The 20,118-nt window shown below is 36.1% G+C and overlaps 1 protein-coding gene across 1 annotated transcript in view; it reads right to left on the bottom strand.

Moving 5' to 3' along the window:
- The window catches only part of LOC149550228 (integral membrane protein (Protein of unknown function DUF92, transmembrane)), a 77,414-nt gene that overhangs the window by 13,767 nt on the left and 43,529 nt on the right, over positions 1–20,118 (bottom strand). Inside the window, exon 3 of the mRNA XM_089793325.1 lies at positions 5,730–5,853. Coding sequence (XP_089649451.1) covers positions 5,730–5,853 — 124 coding nt within the window. The remainder of the gene's footprint in view (positions 1–5,729; positions 5,854–20,118) is intronic.

A 20,118-nucleotide genomic window follows, 5' to 3' on the forward strand; every position in this document is an offset into this window, starting at 1 on the left:
TACAAAAATATATATAACTATCATTATCAAAAATTCATGTTCAAAACCATTACCTTGTTGTTTCATGATGTCATCACCATTTTTCTTTTATCATCACCTATATATATACACACACATATATATATGAATATATGATACCATCAGGATATTAAAGTATTATCTATAGTTCGTACTTATTAATATATGTATATATATATATATATACATGTGCATACATCAAGAGGATATGATGTTATAATAAACCATATTCTCTGAACTACGCATGTATATAGTTATACGTATTTTAATGAGTGCAACTTTAGATACAATAATAGCATGATGGAATCATTTAAAAATAATATATATATAATTTTTTTTCGATGGAGCTCTTTAATAAATCAAACTTGTATTTCCCTTGATAGGCAACCATATTCACTTGGCACCACCTTTCCTTTTAAAATCGGTGACCTTGTAACTGATGGTCTTGGATGAAACTAAGTCGCGGCTCGCTTGAGCCCAAGGGAGATTATATACATCTCACATCTGACTGCAAACGACATTCTATTCTCTTTCTCTTCTCCTTCTATCTCTCTACTCTATACACAACACCTCTTGATTCAAGTGTGGGTCTATCCACAACAGATTTCACATTTCATTCATAGTCGAGTCGGCTTGAGCCATACGATGGAGGCATCATTTGAATCCCATAAGGTCTTTCGTTTAGGTTATGTTTAGTAATTAAACACTACATTCTTTATGAATTTAAAACAATGCAACAGATTTTAAGTTCAATACCCATGCATTTGAATCATTATGTTTCCAAATTAATGCAATAGTTTTTAGATGGATTATCAATGCACCCGACCTTTATAATTTATGCATCAGTTGTATGATCACTGTATATATGCTCGGCTTATGTTCTGTCAACCTTTCTATTTAAGATCACTAAAAATTGTTAATATCAAAAGGGGCCCGATATACAATATGAGAAATTATCACCGAGATCAAGTTCTTTCCTCATTGCGTTTATGCTTACAATTATGTCTTTTACTTTGCCATGTGTGGTACTGAAATATAATATCGACATGTTGCCAGAATTGAATTACATCTTACACAAGTTTGTTAATCGCAGTGTACCCGCCAATGGATAGGAATCCATGAGTAACCATGATGATCTACACCAAAATAAGAAATCACTCTCTCCAAGGACTCACCCTGGCTAGAATAGCCAATGAAACGGGGTGAAGAGGAAAAGAAATCCCAGCAAGGGAAAGAACAGAAATCAAAACTTCCATATATGAATCCATGATAAATTTTATAATAAATTCCAACAAAATATCCAAGTAAGCTCATGTTTGTCCAATATGTACACACTGTTGTCAAGTCGAGCTGTTACATCCCAAATTTTTGCCCTAATTTTAAATTGCACTTAGCCATTGATTTAACAAACCAATATCATGTGAAGTATAGCCGTTGTATCAATTTATTTCTTCTTGATCATGTGAAGTGAGTTAGTTAATTATAGTCATTGTATCTTTCTTGATCATGTGAAGTGAGTTAATTATAGTCGTTGTATCAATTTATTTTTCCTGATCATATGAAAGTGAGTTAGTTAATTATTGTCGTTGTATCAATTTATTTCTTCCTGATCATGTGAAATGAGTTAGTTGAAATATATACATTGTAACAACTGATAATGAGATATTTTTATGAACATGTGAAATGAGTTAGTTATTCTGACGTTGATGAAATCTCTAACAATCACTAGATGATTTTTGAATTAACAATTAATAAATCAAGAATTGATGTCTTGGCGAGAATGTTGTTTGGAATGATTACAGGAAGAAGACTAAAGAGAGGAGAAGCATTGCTAAACGGGATCATCGGAAGGGGATGGTGGAATAGTCCAGTCATATGAATCAACAAGTTTGACCTAAGTCCACTCTGGCAAGGATACTAGATTTGATAACATGTTGCATTATGGAACCGCATGAACTACTAAAAGAACAATATAGTAATCATTTAAAAATTTACAACTATAATTCATACCTTTGAAGAAATTATTAATGAATTCATTATTTAATTATTATTATTCATACTTAAATACGAACATATGTACATAAAAATATGGTGACACCAATAAATTATAAGCTATAATTTAATGATGCCACTTTACCAATACGTACACATGAACGTATTTAAAATAAACAATAATAATAAAATAATAAAATCAAACTTTCCAACTTATTCTTTTCCTCACTTTTCCTTCTTCTTTTTTAAAATTTGAATTGTTTTTGCATTTGAAAAGTCTCTTTGTAACCGATGGCAGCCAAAGAGCCAAACACAATCTTTTTTATAGAGTCTCTCGATCGAGTTTCAGGATATCTTTTACCTTTCATCCTTCTTAGCCATTCGGACTAGTTGTGAATTATGAGAGTAGAAAGACTGTATAACGAATCCGATTGAAACCATCATTATCCCTCTATTCCCATACAACTTTCACACACACTTGCTGTTTACCAAGCAAGGAGCAAAGCTCACTTCTTTCAGCCAGAAAAAATCCGCACAAGCAGTCATGTAAGAAACTCCCGAATCTGCTTCCCCGTTTTTCTATTTTTTATGTAATCTTTCTATTTGCCAAGTTTGTCATGGATTAAAAGAGCATAAAGACCAAGTTCTGTAGCCGTCAACCATGAATGTAATCTTCCTTGTTAATACACCAGTCGAGTATTCTATGAATGATAAATCCCTTGTTCTGATATCAATACATTACTAACCGAACTCAAGGGAATGATAAACATATTATCAACTATGGTCTCTTATCATTTATATATGTCATTGATGTTATTAAATCAAGATTGTGTATCAATCATGCATATCTCAGCTAAAGATTTATTGCATTCAGAAATGAAAATGATATCATGACACCGAGGAATTCACCAGGCGATGATGCTATTATCGGTGAAGAGGTGTAAATCAATGTTGTGAATATAAACTCGCGAGCACTTGGGAATGACCGGCATGATAGCTTGAAAATGGTGAGGAGGTGTTGAGACTCTACACAAATAAGAATGGAATCAAATCAAGTAAATAAAATACTAAAACTATAATAGCTCATGCACATCCCAGTTATGCAAAATGTTAAGTCGAGTGGTGGAGATCGGATTTGTAGACCCAACTTGAAATCCTTGGCCAGGGTAGAGATTAGGCAAATATGCCGAACATGTGATTTTTGTTGATTGTCCAGACGCTTCAGTTATTTTGGAGAATAACTGTTGGGACTTCAACCCACCTAATTACTCTGATGACTAGGCTTATGAACATCCCAAGCCGGATCCCGAGGTAGGGAGGGTCGTTCTATTAATTTAGAATATGTGGGGATAAGTAATGGTCCGTGATTGGGAGATTAAGCCTATCTCAATGCTTCTCCTCTCACCAATGCCGAGGCTTGGACAACGAGTTAAAGAAATTCTTTCATTTATACTATATATGTTTCTTTCACTTTTAACCCCTAAATGAATAGATGGTTATTTTCACTTCAAGATAAAAAAAACATTTACTTTATGTTAATAAGCTTTTCAATTGATATAATTAGTCGTTACTTTATTTTCAGTCGAATATTTAGTAGTTAAAATGTTAGCAATACTTAACTATCTCTTTTGTTTCTCGTAAATATGTAAAATTGATTTAAAAGAGTTTCTTTCTGTTATAATTAAATCACTGTCATGTGAAATGAATTCAGTTACTTGTGAAATTAGTTTACTTTGAGATTGTATAATTTGGTTAAGAAAATTCGTATGTTACACAAGCGGTGGTGATCGTGTATTAGAAACCCATCTAAATCCTTGGCCAAGTTCGTTTAGAGGCACACTTGCTTTTTATTTGATCACATGATATCGGTGGTGCTAGTTAATCAAGCATGCCCACCTATTACTGAGCGGACATTCTAAACGTTAGTTAGTTAGATTCAGTTATTTTCACATGAAATGGATTGTAAGGTGTAAAAGATGTTTACTTCGGTAGTATGGTTATGTGATTTACTTTTCTGAACTGCTTTACATTCTTTCAGTTATTTGGTTCTAGTTACGAATTTCAGAATTAAGTATGTATTTTGCAGTCTAGAAATTTGATATGTTACATTCAGCATGATCACTTTATGTGTGTGCTTTCCTAATATATGCCTTATAGTTTATTCCACGTGTGGATATGAACTTTCAAGATCCATATTCTTGGGCTCAAATTAAAATGTAGTGGATGTTTTAGATTGTGAAAACCCTTCTATCTGCAAATATAAATCTGTCCCTAAATAATATCGGTCAGATGCTGGTAAACACAACATGGTGATGGTTGAACATGACAATACCATGGAAATTATGGTGTATGCCAAAGAATAGGAAGGAAGAACGTGTGAGGAAAAAAATGCACAACCCCCATGAAGTGCTAATGTAATAAGAACGCGTCTTCAACTAGGGAAAATAGAAAAATAGCAATGATTTTAACAAAAGCACACAAATGACCAGCTCACAGCTTTTTGCTGACCAGCCAGAAGATACAGTAATGGAAGAACAATAGTGACAAATATCCAGAATATAACATACTTTATTCTGCAATGTTTGATACCAAAAAGATAACGCTTGTCCACAATGTATGCATTGATTCAGTAACAAGCAGGAGATAAATAAACAGTCTGCACCTTGTATACAGAGCTTAGATATGCAATGTTTATCATGAATCAATAGTTCCAAGCATAGCATTGGAAGTCGCTAACCTGAACATAAAATAATAAACTCCTGCTTGAACAATATATCACAATCTGCAGGGAATATGAAGTGGAACAGACACAAACTCCAAGATGAATCTATGTTTGGAAATATGTATGCAACAACTATGAGAAGGTCCATGATCAAATAAGAATCAGCAACTTCAAGAATTGATAAAGTTCAAGGAGGCGCACCATAGAGTGACAGAAAAGACTTGCAGAAGTTACTCCAAAAAGTTTTTATCAAGCCTCTTCACTATACATTCAAAATAAATGAAAGCAATTCCAAAAACATATGTGGTCTCAGAGGACCCTCAAAACATAGGAAGAAAAACACTCAATAATTGTATCCAGACCTGTGGAAACCTAAAATCATTAATATTGTACTGAGTTGGTGTTTAAATAAGTATGAATGGACCTACATAAACATAATTCTCTTGATGTCCACAAAATTAAAAATTCAGAACAGTAATCCATGGGACCAAAACATTTCATTAGAAACCGCCACCAAAAGGGGTACACACTAAAGGAGGGAAAGCTCTTCGCACAAAATGATAATATCACAATACCAAAATTTATATACATATATAGCAGAAAAACAACATAATGAAGTGCAACAAGAGATGTGGAAAATGCATCTATACAAATAATAAAAAGAACAAAAAAAACAGCAACTAAAACTAGAAGCGGATATTAACTAAGAGCATTCTAAATATCGAGTCCACCTGTGAACACATTTTATTTTATTTTCATTCCAAGCATAGATAGATATAAATTTCAGATGGCAAATTTCAAAGTATTTATATTCAGACAATGTAGTGCCTTGGTTTAACCATAATGTATTCATTTTTGTGAGGAACTGAATAATTTCTAGATTCCGAATCATGTATGAATAAGTTGCACAAAGTAAAGAAGATTCTGTAAGACACAGATTTTAAAAAATGAAAGATAGCAAAAGACCAAGGTATTAAGCAGAAATAAAAAAGTTTACCTGACCCATAAGCCAGCAAACACATGCAAGTAACATAGAAGCAGCTAGACCAGCAAAAGTTCCTTCTATGCTAACAGCTCCTTCAGTTCCCCTGGGAACTACTTTAAGGGTTGTTATAAGGTACCTGTTAGAGAACCACTGAGATCATTGTTTCCACTTAATGAGAACTTTTAGTGCTGAAGAGCATAATTATACCAAAAAGATTTACTGAAGTACAATAATTAGAGTTCTTCTAAAAATAATCTGTAAGTTTTTTCTTACATCAATCAATGTTCTAGATCATATTTGTGATCCATCATCATAGGATGAAGATTTAAAGGCATGAAATGCAGATTTGGTTCTGACAAAGGCCCTAGTAATGTTGGAATTGGAAATAAGAAGTTAAGACGAGGATTAAAGCGAACTGAAAATTTGGCAGGAAAAGGGGGTTAGTGGGTATTTTAAAGGTGCAAATAATGATAAGGCTAAGGTGTTTGAGCAAAAAACTAGAAAGATGATAATAAAACAAATTAATAAAAATTTAAAAAAGAAAAAGAAAAATAGGCAAGTATGATACAAAAGTTAAAATGATGAAGTAAAAAGAAGGTTAGGGAAATGTCATAAGATAAAGCAAATGAGAATGATAACAAAAAGGTGAAACAGAGGAGCAAGAGAAAGAAAAAGAAAACAACAAGAGGATTGAAAAGAATTCTGAGTAAGCAAAGACATGTGACCTTTTCTTCCTTATCATAGATACAATCTAGTCCTACATTTGAAACTGTAGCATCCGAATGAATGAAAGAGTATTATAATAACATCCACGAGACCAATTGTCTGAATGATCAAAATCCACCAAATTAATCCCTTTTCAAGTAATTTTCCATGTTGCCCCTTCGATTATGAATCTTTGGGCTGTGCACCTTTAAATCATTTTCAAACAGACTGCAAATATCTGCATAAGCTTCACTCTTTAATGAAATGCCATTCCATTCACCGCCCCATTGCTACAGTAGATGCAAGTCCTTTCTTCTCATTCATCTTTGGGCACCTTCTGTCTACCAGTTTCATGTCTTAGAAAATGAGAACTAGTCCTCAGCTGTGCAATTAAATTTTAGCTTTTTCTTTAATCATAGATCTCAACTAAACTTTTTCATCATGCTGCCATGTGGGATTAAATTCTTCAACATGGTATGATTTTTTCTACCTAGTTGTTTTGTCCACATGATATTCCTGATTTTTTTCTTTCACCCACTTTTGTATCTCCTCCTAAGCATGAGGACAATCATGCAGATTTAGTTCCCACTTGTTCATCCACTTGCTATAACATTTATTCCAGATCTTTTCCTTACAGCTTAGCTCGTCTGCAACAATCATTTTCAGTCAGTGATGCTTATCCATACTTTCCACCTTTTTAGGTAGCATAACAACTGAACAATCACTGAGACCTCAATTGGGAACATACCCACCTCAACTAAAAGAACCTTATAAAATGGTATCGATTAGACTTCAAGACAGCTATTGATTAGATATTTTTGAATCTTTCTATTTGTTGCCATTTATGTTTTGACATGTTAATCTCCCAACTTCGTACCCATAAGAATATCCAGCACTAATAACAAACCAAAAAAGCTTTTAATAGCCTTCCAATCCCACAAATCTGCTTTCCTACACCGGTTCTGAAAAAGGTATAGAGCACTCCACTCTCCTTGAATCCTCTTTGATCCAAACATTTCTTAACTAAGCCTATTGTGAAAATCAATTACTACATACTTATATTCCATTACTATGTCCAAGGGGCTGCTCTCAAAGACAGAATTAACCTGCTGCCTCGTCTTTTCCAAATAGAAGATCATGAATTTGGTCTTGTTCACATTCACTTGCATCCCAACCTCCTGAAAATAACATTTTGAGAAATTCCAAGTGCTCTCTCAAACCTTGTATAGATTTTGCAATAAGAATAAGATTACCTACCCTACTAATGGGATACATTCTCCAACCATCTTGTTTAATGTTGTGTCCCCAACCGCCTAGCTCATTCATAAACAATTTTGCAATAAGAATGAGATCATCTGTATATAAAAAGCTTCACCATGTACCCTACTAATTGAATACCTTCTTCAATAGTCTTATTTAATGTAATATCACCTAAGGCCTATCTCAATCATAAACAATTTTGCCAAACAGCTATAGTCATGACTCAATTGTATTTAATTATTCACTTTCATTCATTAAAAAGGGGCCACTTACTTATGCCATTATTACTTAGCTGAATTACCATGGTGGGCAAACTGAATAATATTAGGCACATAACATTAAATGCCTTTGTCATGCCTACCATACAATTAAATGAAGTTCATGGCTTCTTGAGGAAGGCTGTACAAGGAGCTTCGACGGGCATCGAAAGGGATGGGAAAAAAAAAAGTTCATTACTGTTATTGTTCCTCTCAAACATCAACTGCAGGTGTTTTCTCATCCTTAGGATGCCAACCGTATTGAACTTCAGATACTCTAGACAGAAACCCAGATTATCTCCTTCAAAATCTATTGTGTGATTTCAAAATCGGCTACGGGAGCTAAGAACAGCATTCAAGGACATTATTGCAGCCTAAAGATGAGGTATCTGAGATTCTAAATCAATCGTATTTTACAGCATGAAGGTTTCTCTAATGGGTTTTCAAAAAACTTTCCCTTGAAAAAATTTCTGATGGGTTTTCATACTTTTTTCCCTTAAAAAAAAAATTCATTATGCAATTTGCAAAGTTATGTTGGATTCCTTTGTGGGTTTAAAAATTATCTAGTGGATTCATAATTTTTCCCTTAAAAATTATCTGTTGGATTTTACCACTTTTCATCAATAGGGAAGTTTGTATTCTATCATCCGTGTCTCAAATTTTGTTTGGTTTTGATTGGTTTTTCTCCTCAAAAATTATGTTGGGTTTTGATCAATTTTTCACCTCAAAAATTGTATTGGGTTTTCATCAATTTTTCTCCTTAAAAATTGTGACTTTCTGTAGTTTGTTTTGGGGAATCATGCTCATCTACAAAGTTTGGAGGGTTTGCTGAATTTTCCTCAAAATCATGCTAGTTCTCAATGTTTGTCTTTGTATCCAGTGAAGAGCAGCTTTGTTAACATCAGGTTGGATATTTTGAGACAATTTATCCGAACAAATTTTGGCTTCCAAGTCATTAACATTTTGCAAATCCTTGGAAGATATTAGAGGATTATAATGTTTCTTTAATGGTCCTCTTAGTTAGCCTTTAATTTATTAAGTAGTTTCTATTCTATCTTTAGTTCACAATTGTTTCTTTTAGAAACGTTGTCTTTGTAAATCTATTTTAGAAGTTTTCATCTCCTTTAACATCGATTAACCATAAATGATGAGGAAAGTAACTTTTATTTTTGGATTGATCAATTTGTCTTTTTTGTATTGTAATACATTTGAATTTATTATGCTTGAACTGATTTTGCTTGAAATAAAAACTCACAAGGATATCTGAAATCGTTGTGTAAGTTTTCTTTAAAATATAAGGATAATCTTGTTAATGTTTTAACCCTGATATTAGATAAACAACAACAAATAAGAGTAAAAACAATACACAAAAGACTCGAAATATTTATCCTGGGAAACCCTTCCACTTTAAGGGAAAAATCCAGCCACACCAACAACAATATTTTTTATTGATCATAAAATATTCAAGTACATAGGTTTCCCCTTGATTGATTTACACTATATCGAGCAATCACATATATAGATTGCATAAGACTCATCATCTTTCACACAAAGATCTCTTTGTGTCTCAAAAAAAAGACCCTTCATATTCCCACATATTCAACACGTCATATTTCCATACACATGCCTCTTCACATGACATATGACACATGTCCTTTTACATAATATAATCACAAATATCTCTTTCAGCTGAAGATGACCATAACGGTCATAACAAACATATTTCTATCTCATAAAATCAAAGATGAAGATCTCTATCGCAGCTACAAATTTCAACACTCCCTCTTAGCAAGAGAGAAATATTTAGTCAGGCATGCACACATAGCTGCAACCAAAGATGATAAGTTCACATACAATATGTTATCTCAGCATAACACAATCCACCATAGTTAATTGATAAGCACATAGAATAAAGTCATATTCACAGAGGGTAGAATAAGACTTTTATCTCAAAACTTCGCCAAGAGAAGGATACATTTCTACCATGCCTAATCGCAAAGGGTGGAATGAGGGCTTTCACCTCAAACTTCTCCCAGAGAAGAATACATTTCCACCATACCTACTCGCAAAGGATGGTCCACCGTATGTACTGGCGGAAGGTGGAACGAGGACTTTCACCTCAAACTTCTCCCAAAGAAGAATGCATTAATAACTGAGATTTTCTCTTAACAGAGACTCCCTCTCAATAGAGACAACTTTAATAATAGAGACTCCCTCTCAGTAGGACAACTTTAATAATTGAGATATTCTCTTAACAAAGACTCCCTCTGAAAATGAATACTATCTTTAAAAATAATCCTCCTCTTTTAATGAAGATAATGTGCCACCAAGATTGCAAGAAAAATTGCAAAGTCCCATTGCACCCTCTAATTTTTGTCTCTTCAATCGTCCAGTCATGGTGAAACACAACTCCAAAAATCCTTAGCAGCTGGTAACTTTAGTTCCAACTTGTCCACTAGAATTGTTCACCAACGCAGGTATGTTCGCAACTTCCCTAGCAAGCCTAGAATAGTTCAAGTTGACCACAGAGATTCACCTTCAGCAGGTGATTGATAAACCAAATTAGCTAACATTGGGTTTTTCCCATACACAAGTAGATTATTCAGGAAATAATCCTATCTCTAATGTTCTAAGTTACCAACAGCAAGCGCAACCATTACTGGTGTTGCACAGGTAAGATGGACGCCTGACTTGCAACATTAATTAGCCCATCAAGATGGATTTGAAATCACCAAGCGACTCTAATTTATATTCATATTGTTGTGGATTACAATGTTCATATTCCAAAGTCTTATATACCAGTCAATTTGTTGGAAGAACCAATAGACACACCCCCTCGCCTCCTAACTACCCTTCCCAAAATCTTAATTAATGCTACCTATTACAAGGTTATTTACTCCGTACTACCTCTATCACCGCCAAAAAAAGAAGGCATCTTCTAGACAACGAAAACCACAAGGACATATCAAGAAGAGGGTTGGGAAGACATCCCTGTACTCGAAGCTCTCCGAAGTCACTGAAGATCGTGTTTCGCTGCCTTTTGTTTTGCCCGAACTCCCTTTAATACCCACAAAGCCTCCATCTTCTTTGCCTCTATTGTGGTGATCCTGGTCTCCAAGGCAGCCCTTTCCATTCGCCAGGCCTCTTCCATGGCTGCTTTCTCAGCCTTCCATGTGTTATGAAGAGTAGTTCATTCTAACTCTCATTCCTTAGACAAGCGTTTTTCCTACTGCAGCTCCAAGTAGGTTCTGTGAAAAGCAACTTCCATGTCTGCAAGGGTCTTCATGAGAGGTGGTTGTTCCCTAGCAGAAGGAATGGTGTACCTCTTTGTCCACTCTGTAGCCACTTCCTTCGACGTATATCCACTCTACTGAAACATATCCCAATCTATACAGCAGCCAGAATGCATAAGTATTGCCAATGATTCAGCTACTTTCACCACGACCTGTATATTCTGAGATCTAGCCCGTTTCATGACCTCCCAGGTGGAATGTTCCATAATCTGCAACTCAGTAAGAAATAGTTCTGCCTTGGCTGTAAATGAGGAGGTATCGGATGGCTCCACCCTCTCACTTTGTATCTCCATTGGATCCTCATTTTCAACTGCTAGGGGGGTCAGTAAAGATACCATCCCTTCTTCCTCGAGCAATTTGTCAACCTCCTCTAGAACTGTATCTTCCATAGGCATATTCGCCCTAGCCTTAATCCCCTCCTCCTACTGATAGCAAGTGTCGTTTGCCTTGTCAATTGTACTACCAAAGCAACCGTATGAACTACCTCAAGGACTAATGGCATTTGGAACCTCACCTTGTGTGCGCACTTTGTCTGGCACCTTAAGTCTATCACTTTAGTACAGGTTTGCTAATTGGGGGGGAATCAGTTGTGCTACCTTTGGTAATGACAATCTGGTGGCCCCCCATTATGGAAGTTGTTGCCTACTATCCACTTCTACTAGCCTACCCTCCTTGGGTTGTTTGGGAACGGCCTTAGGCAGGGTTGTCATCATACCAAAACCCAAAGGCATCTCCCCTTCAACCGGAGTAACTCCTCGGCCATGAGTTGCACCCTGATCTCCAACCACGGCTCCTATACTACTCTCCATATGATAGATCTTAACATTCTCCAATATTCCAATTGGTAGTGGGCCACCTGTGGGAGGCAAAAAGGTAACTTTCCTAGGGGTTCCCTTTAAGTGACTTAGTTGGATTCCCACTTCCTAGGAGTTTGTAGAAGAGGAATCTGTCGCTCGCATCTTCTTCTGAACTCTCCCTCATCCTCATCTTGACTGTCAACGAATAGTTCCAATTGTTGGGTCTCAACTACAGCTACATGTTTTAATTTCTTTTTACGAGGTTTTCCTCCATGGCATCCTACTCCCATAGTGTCCATGTGGAGCCAATATGTCATGGTCAACTTATAGGGTTTCAACCTGCTAGCTAGAATCAATGTCCCTCTATGCTCACTATCCACCTAGTTCAAACTACTTCTAGAAATAGAGCCACTTTATGTGGCAACATGTAGAATGCTTTGTGCTTTAACTCCATGAGTTCTTGCAGTCTTTCTGAAAGGAATTGTGCCCAATTGTACGCTTGCCCTTTATGCAATCCGTCAACCACGAACAACATTCAAAGAGCAATATCTGAGGTGCGGCTTCCTGCTATGAGTTTGCTTTTCACCACATCCACAATGCATTGCCATTCATCATTAGCGATGAAGGTTTTCTTGAGACCCCTACTATTCTTCAAAATTGCATCCTATTCTGGATTTGTGAGATCCTTCCAACATATTAGCCACAACCATTTTTTTTCTCATCCACTATAATTAGGGTTTTGACCAATTACTGTCTTCTATTGGGGATTCCGAAGACTTTGTTTATTTCTTGAGGTGAGTAGGAGATTGTTAGCTTTGAGTGCTTCTCCTTGTTGTCATAACCCGCCACCATGGTATGCAATATTGGTTCAAACTCCTTCAAATCGAACATAGGCATGAAAATAATTGTCTACCTTTGCTTTCTAGAGGGCCTCCTTGAGCAGATGATCATCTTCTACAGGCTCCCACTAGGCGCGATATTCACTTCCCCTGACACTTTCAAAGGTGATAGTTTTCGTTGTAGTCTTCTCTGCATCCTTCTTAGATACCATTTTTTGCACCTGCAAGGCCCTTTTCTCCTTCTTAGAATCAATAATGTTGCCTTTGTCCGGGTTCCCCAGACTTAATTTTGCCATTTTGTGGAATTTGTTAATCGTGCTTCTACCCCTTAAACAGTTGTCCCTTCTAGCCACGTGTCTATAAAGCCCGTATGTATATTTGTTGTCAACTTCATGCCACACCTTTGCAACTTGTACGGTAGTTGTTTGTATGGTGGCTACTCGTACGGCTCTTGAGCACCCAAATGATCTTATCCTCCTGTATGGATCCTCGGACTCGTTCTACGACTTCCTCTTCCTCCGGTCGTACGACACTTACCTTCTGTACGAGGTCCTCTGTCACCTCCGGTGGTACAATGCTCATTCGTACGGTACATAGCATACGATGCACAATTGTACGCCCCCTTCTTGTATGTTACCATGTCGTACGATGACCACCTTCCGTACGTTGGCCCTACACATGTGCCTCCTCTGTACACACACCCTTTGTATGCCCTCACATCTGCATGTTACCTTGGTATTGGTATCCCTTGCTCATACGCAGGTTAAATACCTATTTGTACTCTTGTCATCTCCCTCCTCACACTTGCACGTTTTTGTAATTGGCGTTTGGGTTGTTTGCAATCAGCCTTTAATAAGGTTTCACTAATGCACCTGTCTATCTCCCCATCATTATTATTATTTTGTTGGGGCCTCCTTTTATCACCTTGTATTCCTAGAAACCGAATAGCAAGAGGTTTCATCCTTACTTTATAAGGTTTTATAAGGTTTTAATTTGGACCCGTTCACTAGGTCTTATAAAGGTGTATTATCCAAGGTGGATAATCTCAATGCTCCGTTATCCTTGACTTCCAAGACCTTATATGGCCCCAACCATCTAACTTTAAACTTTCCTAGCGTGAGCACGTTTCTTCCATCATATTTAAGTACTAACTGCCCAAGTTGGAAATTCATCCTTTTTAAATGCTTATCATGCCATAATTTTTGTCTTTGTTATGCCACCTCTCTCTGTTGCCCATTGAGCCAGTGTTCTTCTTTCATCCAATTTTATCAAGGCATTGAGCCTTTCCTGTAAGCTTTCTTCATCCCCCAACCTTTGTTGTATTGCCATTCTCACACTTGGAACCGTATATTCCACTAGTATCACTGCTTCTTGTCCATACATCAACTAGAAGGGAGTCTATCTAGTGGTGGCCTTATACGTAGTCTTGTACGCCCACGCCATCGTTAGAAGTCGTTCTTCCCAATCTTGCCCTTCAACTCCACATGTCTTATAGAGCAATGCCACCAATATTTTGTTTGTAGATTCTACCTAACCATTGGCCCTTGGGTAATAAGGACTCAAGAAGGAATGAAAAATTTTATACTCACTTGTCATTACCCTGATAGTGTGATTAATAAAGTGCACTCTGTCACTTGTCAATTAAAGTGGAATCCCAAATCTTGTTACTATTTGTTCATACAGGAAACTGATCTAACTAAGAGCTGTGTTATCCCATAGAGCCCGTACTTCAGCCCATTTTGTAAGGTAACTCTGTTGCCACTACTATATATTTGCACCGGCGGAAATTGCTTATGGGTAGGGGTCCCACAAAATCCAACACCCAACGTTCAAATAATTCTTGTGGTTGCGATGGGAACAATGGCATGAAATCTCTTTTCAAAGGTTTACCAGCTCTTTGCCAAGTGTCACAGCTCAATACCCACTCCCGGGCATCTGCATACAATGTGGGCCACCAGAGTGCGGCCAATAAAAACTTCCTTGAGGTTGCATCAGGTCCCACGTGACCTCCTGCCAAACCTTCATAGGATTCTTTCAGTACTCTGGGTATTTCCTCCTCCATGACACATCTCCTTAGTAACCCATCCGGTCCCATTTTGTACAATAATCCTTCAATCAACTAAAATGTGCTTCTTTTGAGCGCAATCTTCCTCCTCTCAATTGTGGGCATTTCTCTAGGAAAGGTAGTTGCCGAGAAATATTGTCCAATCTTTTCGTACCACTGGGGCAGTACAACAATTTGGAATAGGTGTGAATTTGGAAATTCCTCATTCAATCCGCTGCCAGAGGCTTCTCCTGACTTGATTCTTGATAATTGATCGGCGATTACATGAGTTTTTCTTGGTCGGACTCTGATTTTAAAGGTAAACTCTTGTAACAGGATTAACCATCTACTTACTCTTCCTTGAATCACCAGCTTGTTTACCAATTACATTAGTACTTGGTGGTCAACAAAAAATGTAAAGGGTGTAGCTAGTAAGTAATGTCTAAATTTCTATATGGCTTAAACCATACCTTAAGCTTCCCTTTCAGTGATACTATAGTTGCGCTTTGCTTTTGATAGTAACCTGCTTGCAAAATACAGAGGGTGATCCAGCACTTCCTTCCAAGTTTGTGTCGGAGTGGCACCAATTGCATAGTTGGACACATCTACATAGACATAGAATTCTTTATTCCAGTCACGGTATATGAGGATCGAGGCTTCTACTAGTCTCTTCTTTAATTCTTGGAAAGCCTCCTCTTGTTCCTTCTCCCAACAAAACCGTTCTCCTTTCCTCGTTAGCTTTTCCAAGGGTAGAGAGACTTCAGCAAATCCTTTTATAAACCTCATGTAGTACCCTACATGCCCCAAGAAAGATTTGACACACGTTACATCTAACGGAGCCTCCATATCTAGAATGACCCTAATCTTGTTAGGATTTGTCTTCAATCCCTCCTTGCATATGATATGACCAAGAAGTCTGCCTTGTGGAACCATAAATCTGCATTTTTTCGGATTCAGGACCAGCCTTGCTCTTCGACATCTATCCATGCATTTGCCAATAATTCTAAGGTGGTGCTATTTCCCATTGTAGACAAACCAGTCATCTAGGAAAGCTTTGAAGTTTCCAACCGACGTACTGTCTTAGATGGGTAGTATGATTCTTTGGAATGTGACTAGTGCATTGCACAACCCAAACAACATCCTGATATAGTTATATACACCATCTTCAACAGAAAATGTAGTCTCTAGCTTGTCTTCCTCCGCAATACTATTATGATTATATCCTAAAAATCCACCCATAAAGGAGTATATTTCATGGCTGGCCACTTCTTCTAAGATGCTATCAGTAAAGGGAATGGGAAATGGATCTTTTATGGTTACCACATCCAGACATCTAAAGTCAACACATATCCGAATTTGGAAGTCATCCTTCAATAATATGACTAATGCCCATATGAAGTCAATCGGTGCTATTTCTGACTACTTGTATCTCTTAAGCCTTGTTCGACATTACTGGAGTTCATGTCATTTTTGCTCAAGCATAAGTTCTCACTCTGCGGTGGTTATGCAATCTCTTAACATTGTTGATAGTTAAGACTTCTCTTGATCTGTATCGAGCAATTACCACAATATCTAAAATCTGCGATGAAGCAATGCCCATCTCTACGGGATTTACTTTTCATTAAATAAAAAAATTATTGACTAATAAGGAACTTGCTCTGATACCACGTTATTTTCATTAGAATCATTGTATTTGTAATGGCACTACCATAACGTCTGGTATGTGTTTACCAAATGACAACATCCTTGTATTTATATGAGGAATAAACCAAGAGAAGAGGCATGTCACTTCATGGGACATGTCTATTAAATAATATGATTAATAGAATTGAAAACTTAATATTATATATATATATATATATATCATTTTAATTAATTTATCTTTGATCTCATGGATTTATCCTACTAAAGCTACCAAAACATCAAGAGTCATTACACTCTAAAACATGTTAGAGAACATTAGAAATGGTATTCCTAGAGTCTTAATTAAGTTAGATGCAAAATATGCAAATACGGCAAGACAAAACAATTTTTAACTCAAAAGAACAAAAAATTAAGAAACTTACTTGTGAATCCTAATTTGCTTGGAAAAAGCTTTGAATCTGCTTCGAATCCGCCACTGGAAATCACTGCCAAACACTTAGGAGCTCCTCCTAAACCCTTCTCCTCCACCCAAGACGCTAAACACAACAAAAAAATAATGAAATGCCATTTTCTAAGCGCGGGTATTTATTGGTACTCAGCCCACGAGAAGTTCCTTAGTTATCACCGAGAAGTGGCAATATATCGCCGAGAAAACGCCAATTTAGCGTCAAGATTTTGCCAACTTCTCAACCTAAGAATCTAGCACTAAAATCTTGACTTTTCTTGCTACCTCTAAAATCTCGCGAGAAGACGAGATATCGCTGATATATCGGCGCTATTTTGCACTATGATTGTAAGGATTTGAAGTCGAGTGCTACAAAAATAACAAAGTTGATATTGAAGAAGTGGGCCTAATAAAGTTGCATTTGAATCAAATGAACCTAAATTAATATTTTTTCATAGACTTCAGAAGCCTAGGTGAAATATTCTTGTTCTCATGAAAAAATATATTTCACCATGAAAGCACAGTTGATTCTTCTGGTGCAAGGAGTATATAGCCTTCAAAGTTTCAAACAGGAGTTAGCATACATTATTATACAAATTCATTATTTTGCAGTTTGTGGGCAAGCATAATCCCCATTACAGGAACAAAGGAAGTTTTTGTAAGTGATTCACAATGAAGATGTAAAATTATCATCTATTCAATCCTAGCAAAAGAAAAAAGAATGGTCTGCACAGTCATGTCAGTTCTAGAAGAAAAAAATTTAAAAATTAGAAGAAACAGAAGAAGAATAAGAAACGGTTCACATCCTCCTACAGTTTAAAAAACATAACGCCTCTGGCAACTAGGCAAGGAATTTAATCAATTTTCTTTCATTAATTATTTAGCCTCCATTGGAGAAATATAAACACGTGTTTGATGATATTTTGGAATTAGAGTGGATTTTGTGGGTCCAGAGGCGGAAATAATTGTTATTCTCCATCAGCAGCAAATTTACATATAAGTTTTGCTACTAAAGTGCCTTCTTGAAGAGTTTACATTCTGAAAAGCTCCCGTTCAATGAAATTGATAATATTCCCATATAGTTGAGTTTTGATAAATTTTGCTAATAATTTTTTTGGTCTTATAATTCATGATAAGCGCACACAACACATTTTTGTATATCAATATATCCAAGTAACAGATTGTTGGCAGTGAACATACATGACTGTGGGAATTTAGTAACTTAGGTCATGGTTAATATTATGAGTTTCTAAGTAGTTATGGTTAATGAGGAACTAATTGGTGGAGGAATATAATTTGTGATTGGTGTTTCAAGATAATCAAAGAGGAACTTTGCAATTGGAACGTAATATTCCGTATTGTCGTTTGAAGCAATGATTTACATATTTATCAGTGGGCCCAATATCTTTGATTAGCACATCAATAATATTTGCTTTAGCCGTGAACCCCGTTGGCGGCAATCAAATATTGTTATGATAAATCGATATTGTTGTAGTTGTACTAAACAAAGGAGATGAAAGCTCCTTATATAGATTTACAAAGACCATGTTTCCAAAATAAACAACCGTGAACTAAAGATAGAAATAGAAACTACCTAATAAACTAAAGACTAACTAAGATGACCATTAAAAAAACATTAGAATATTCTAATACCCTTCCTTAATGGTCACTGTCTAAATGTTGTCTTTTGATCACAAATTTTACAAAAAAAAATTCTGCTGCTGAGACCCTATCTAGATCTACAAAATGTTAATGGCCAAGAAACCAAAATTCGTCAGTAAAAGATTAGAGAAGGGCACCCCCTTCTTGAATGCTCTACAAAACGAGACAAGAGTCTGCCACTGAGATGAGTCTGCCACTAACCCTCCTAGAATCAGCAAAACATCTAACCAAAAATCATCACAAAACATCCAAGCTGATGTTGTTCAACTAAGCTTCTCTTCCCCGGAGACAGATACAAACACTGAGAAAAGCTAGCATGATTTTGAGGAAAAATCGCCAAACCCTCCAAACTTTGCAGAGGAGCATGATGCCCTAAAACAAACTGCAAAAAGCCACGATTTTTAAGGTGAAATTTTGACGAAAACCCAACACACTTTTTGAGGTGAAAATTTGATCAAAACCCAACATGATTTTTGAAGTGAAAAAACAATCAAAACTAAACAAAAACCAAGACACGAATAATGCAAAACTTCGTTTTGGAGGAAAAACAGTAAAACCCAACAAATAATTGTTTAGGGAAAATTTATAAACCCAACAAGAAATCTCACACAACTTTGCGAATTACAAAATTTGAAATTTTAAAGGGAAAAATTATAGAAACCCATTAGAAATTTTTTTAAGGGGAAAATCTATTAGAAATTTTTAAGGGCGGCAAAACATGAGACTTTCCATGGTAAACCAGCCCATGTAAGCAACATGCAAGCACATGCAAGTACATGCAACCATAAAAAATCAGAGACTTGCTCCAACCAAGAAATCACGAGATCAAAACCCTTAACCAGGCTTGCGATTTCCAGAAAAAATCCTCAAAAATGGACCACAAAAGTTTCATAAAATACCTCTATCGATTTTTATTTCTAAAAATCGAAAAGTAAATTTTTGGAAACAATTCCAAATCAAAAGAGGCTCGAATTTTGCTTTAAAAATCGACCAAATTTTATGAAATCCCATCGACCTACTCTGATACCATGTTATGATAAATCGATATTATTGTAGTTGTATTAAACAAAGGAGATGAAAGCTCCTTATATAAATTTACAAAGACAATGTTTCTAAAAGAAACAATCGTGAACTAAAGACAGAAATAGAAACCACCTAATAAACTAAAGACTAACCAAGATGACAATTAAAGAAACATTATAATATTCTAATAAATATTTATTGAATTGAGTAATATATTGGTCTTCAAATATTTGAATGGTTTGGTTCAGCTATTTAAAGTTATAAAATTCAGATATAACCAGACTATAGTAGAAACATTAATATCAAAAAAGTAATCAAGCCCACCTATTAGTCGAGCTCTTCGAAGTATTGTAGTATGAGTTGTGGTCCCCTGTCAGCAGATTTAATTCTTGGAGCCCCAAAATTAGAGCTTGTCAAAGACTTCTCCTGGCA

Source organism: Cupressus sempervirens, chromosome 7, assembly GCF_028749045.1.
Source record: "Cupressus sempervirens isolate cs-2001-9-10 chromosome 7, ASM2874904v1, whole genome shotgun sequence".
Classification (NCBI taxonomy): Eukaryota; Viridiplantae; Streptophyta; class Pinopsida; order Cupressales; family Cupressaceae; genus Cupressus; species Cupressus sempervirens.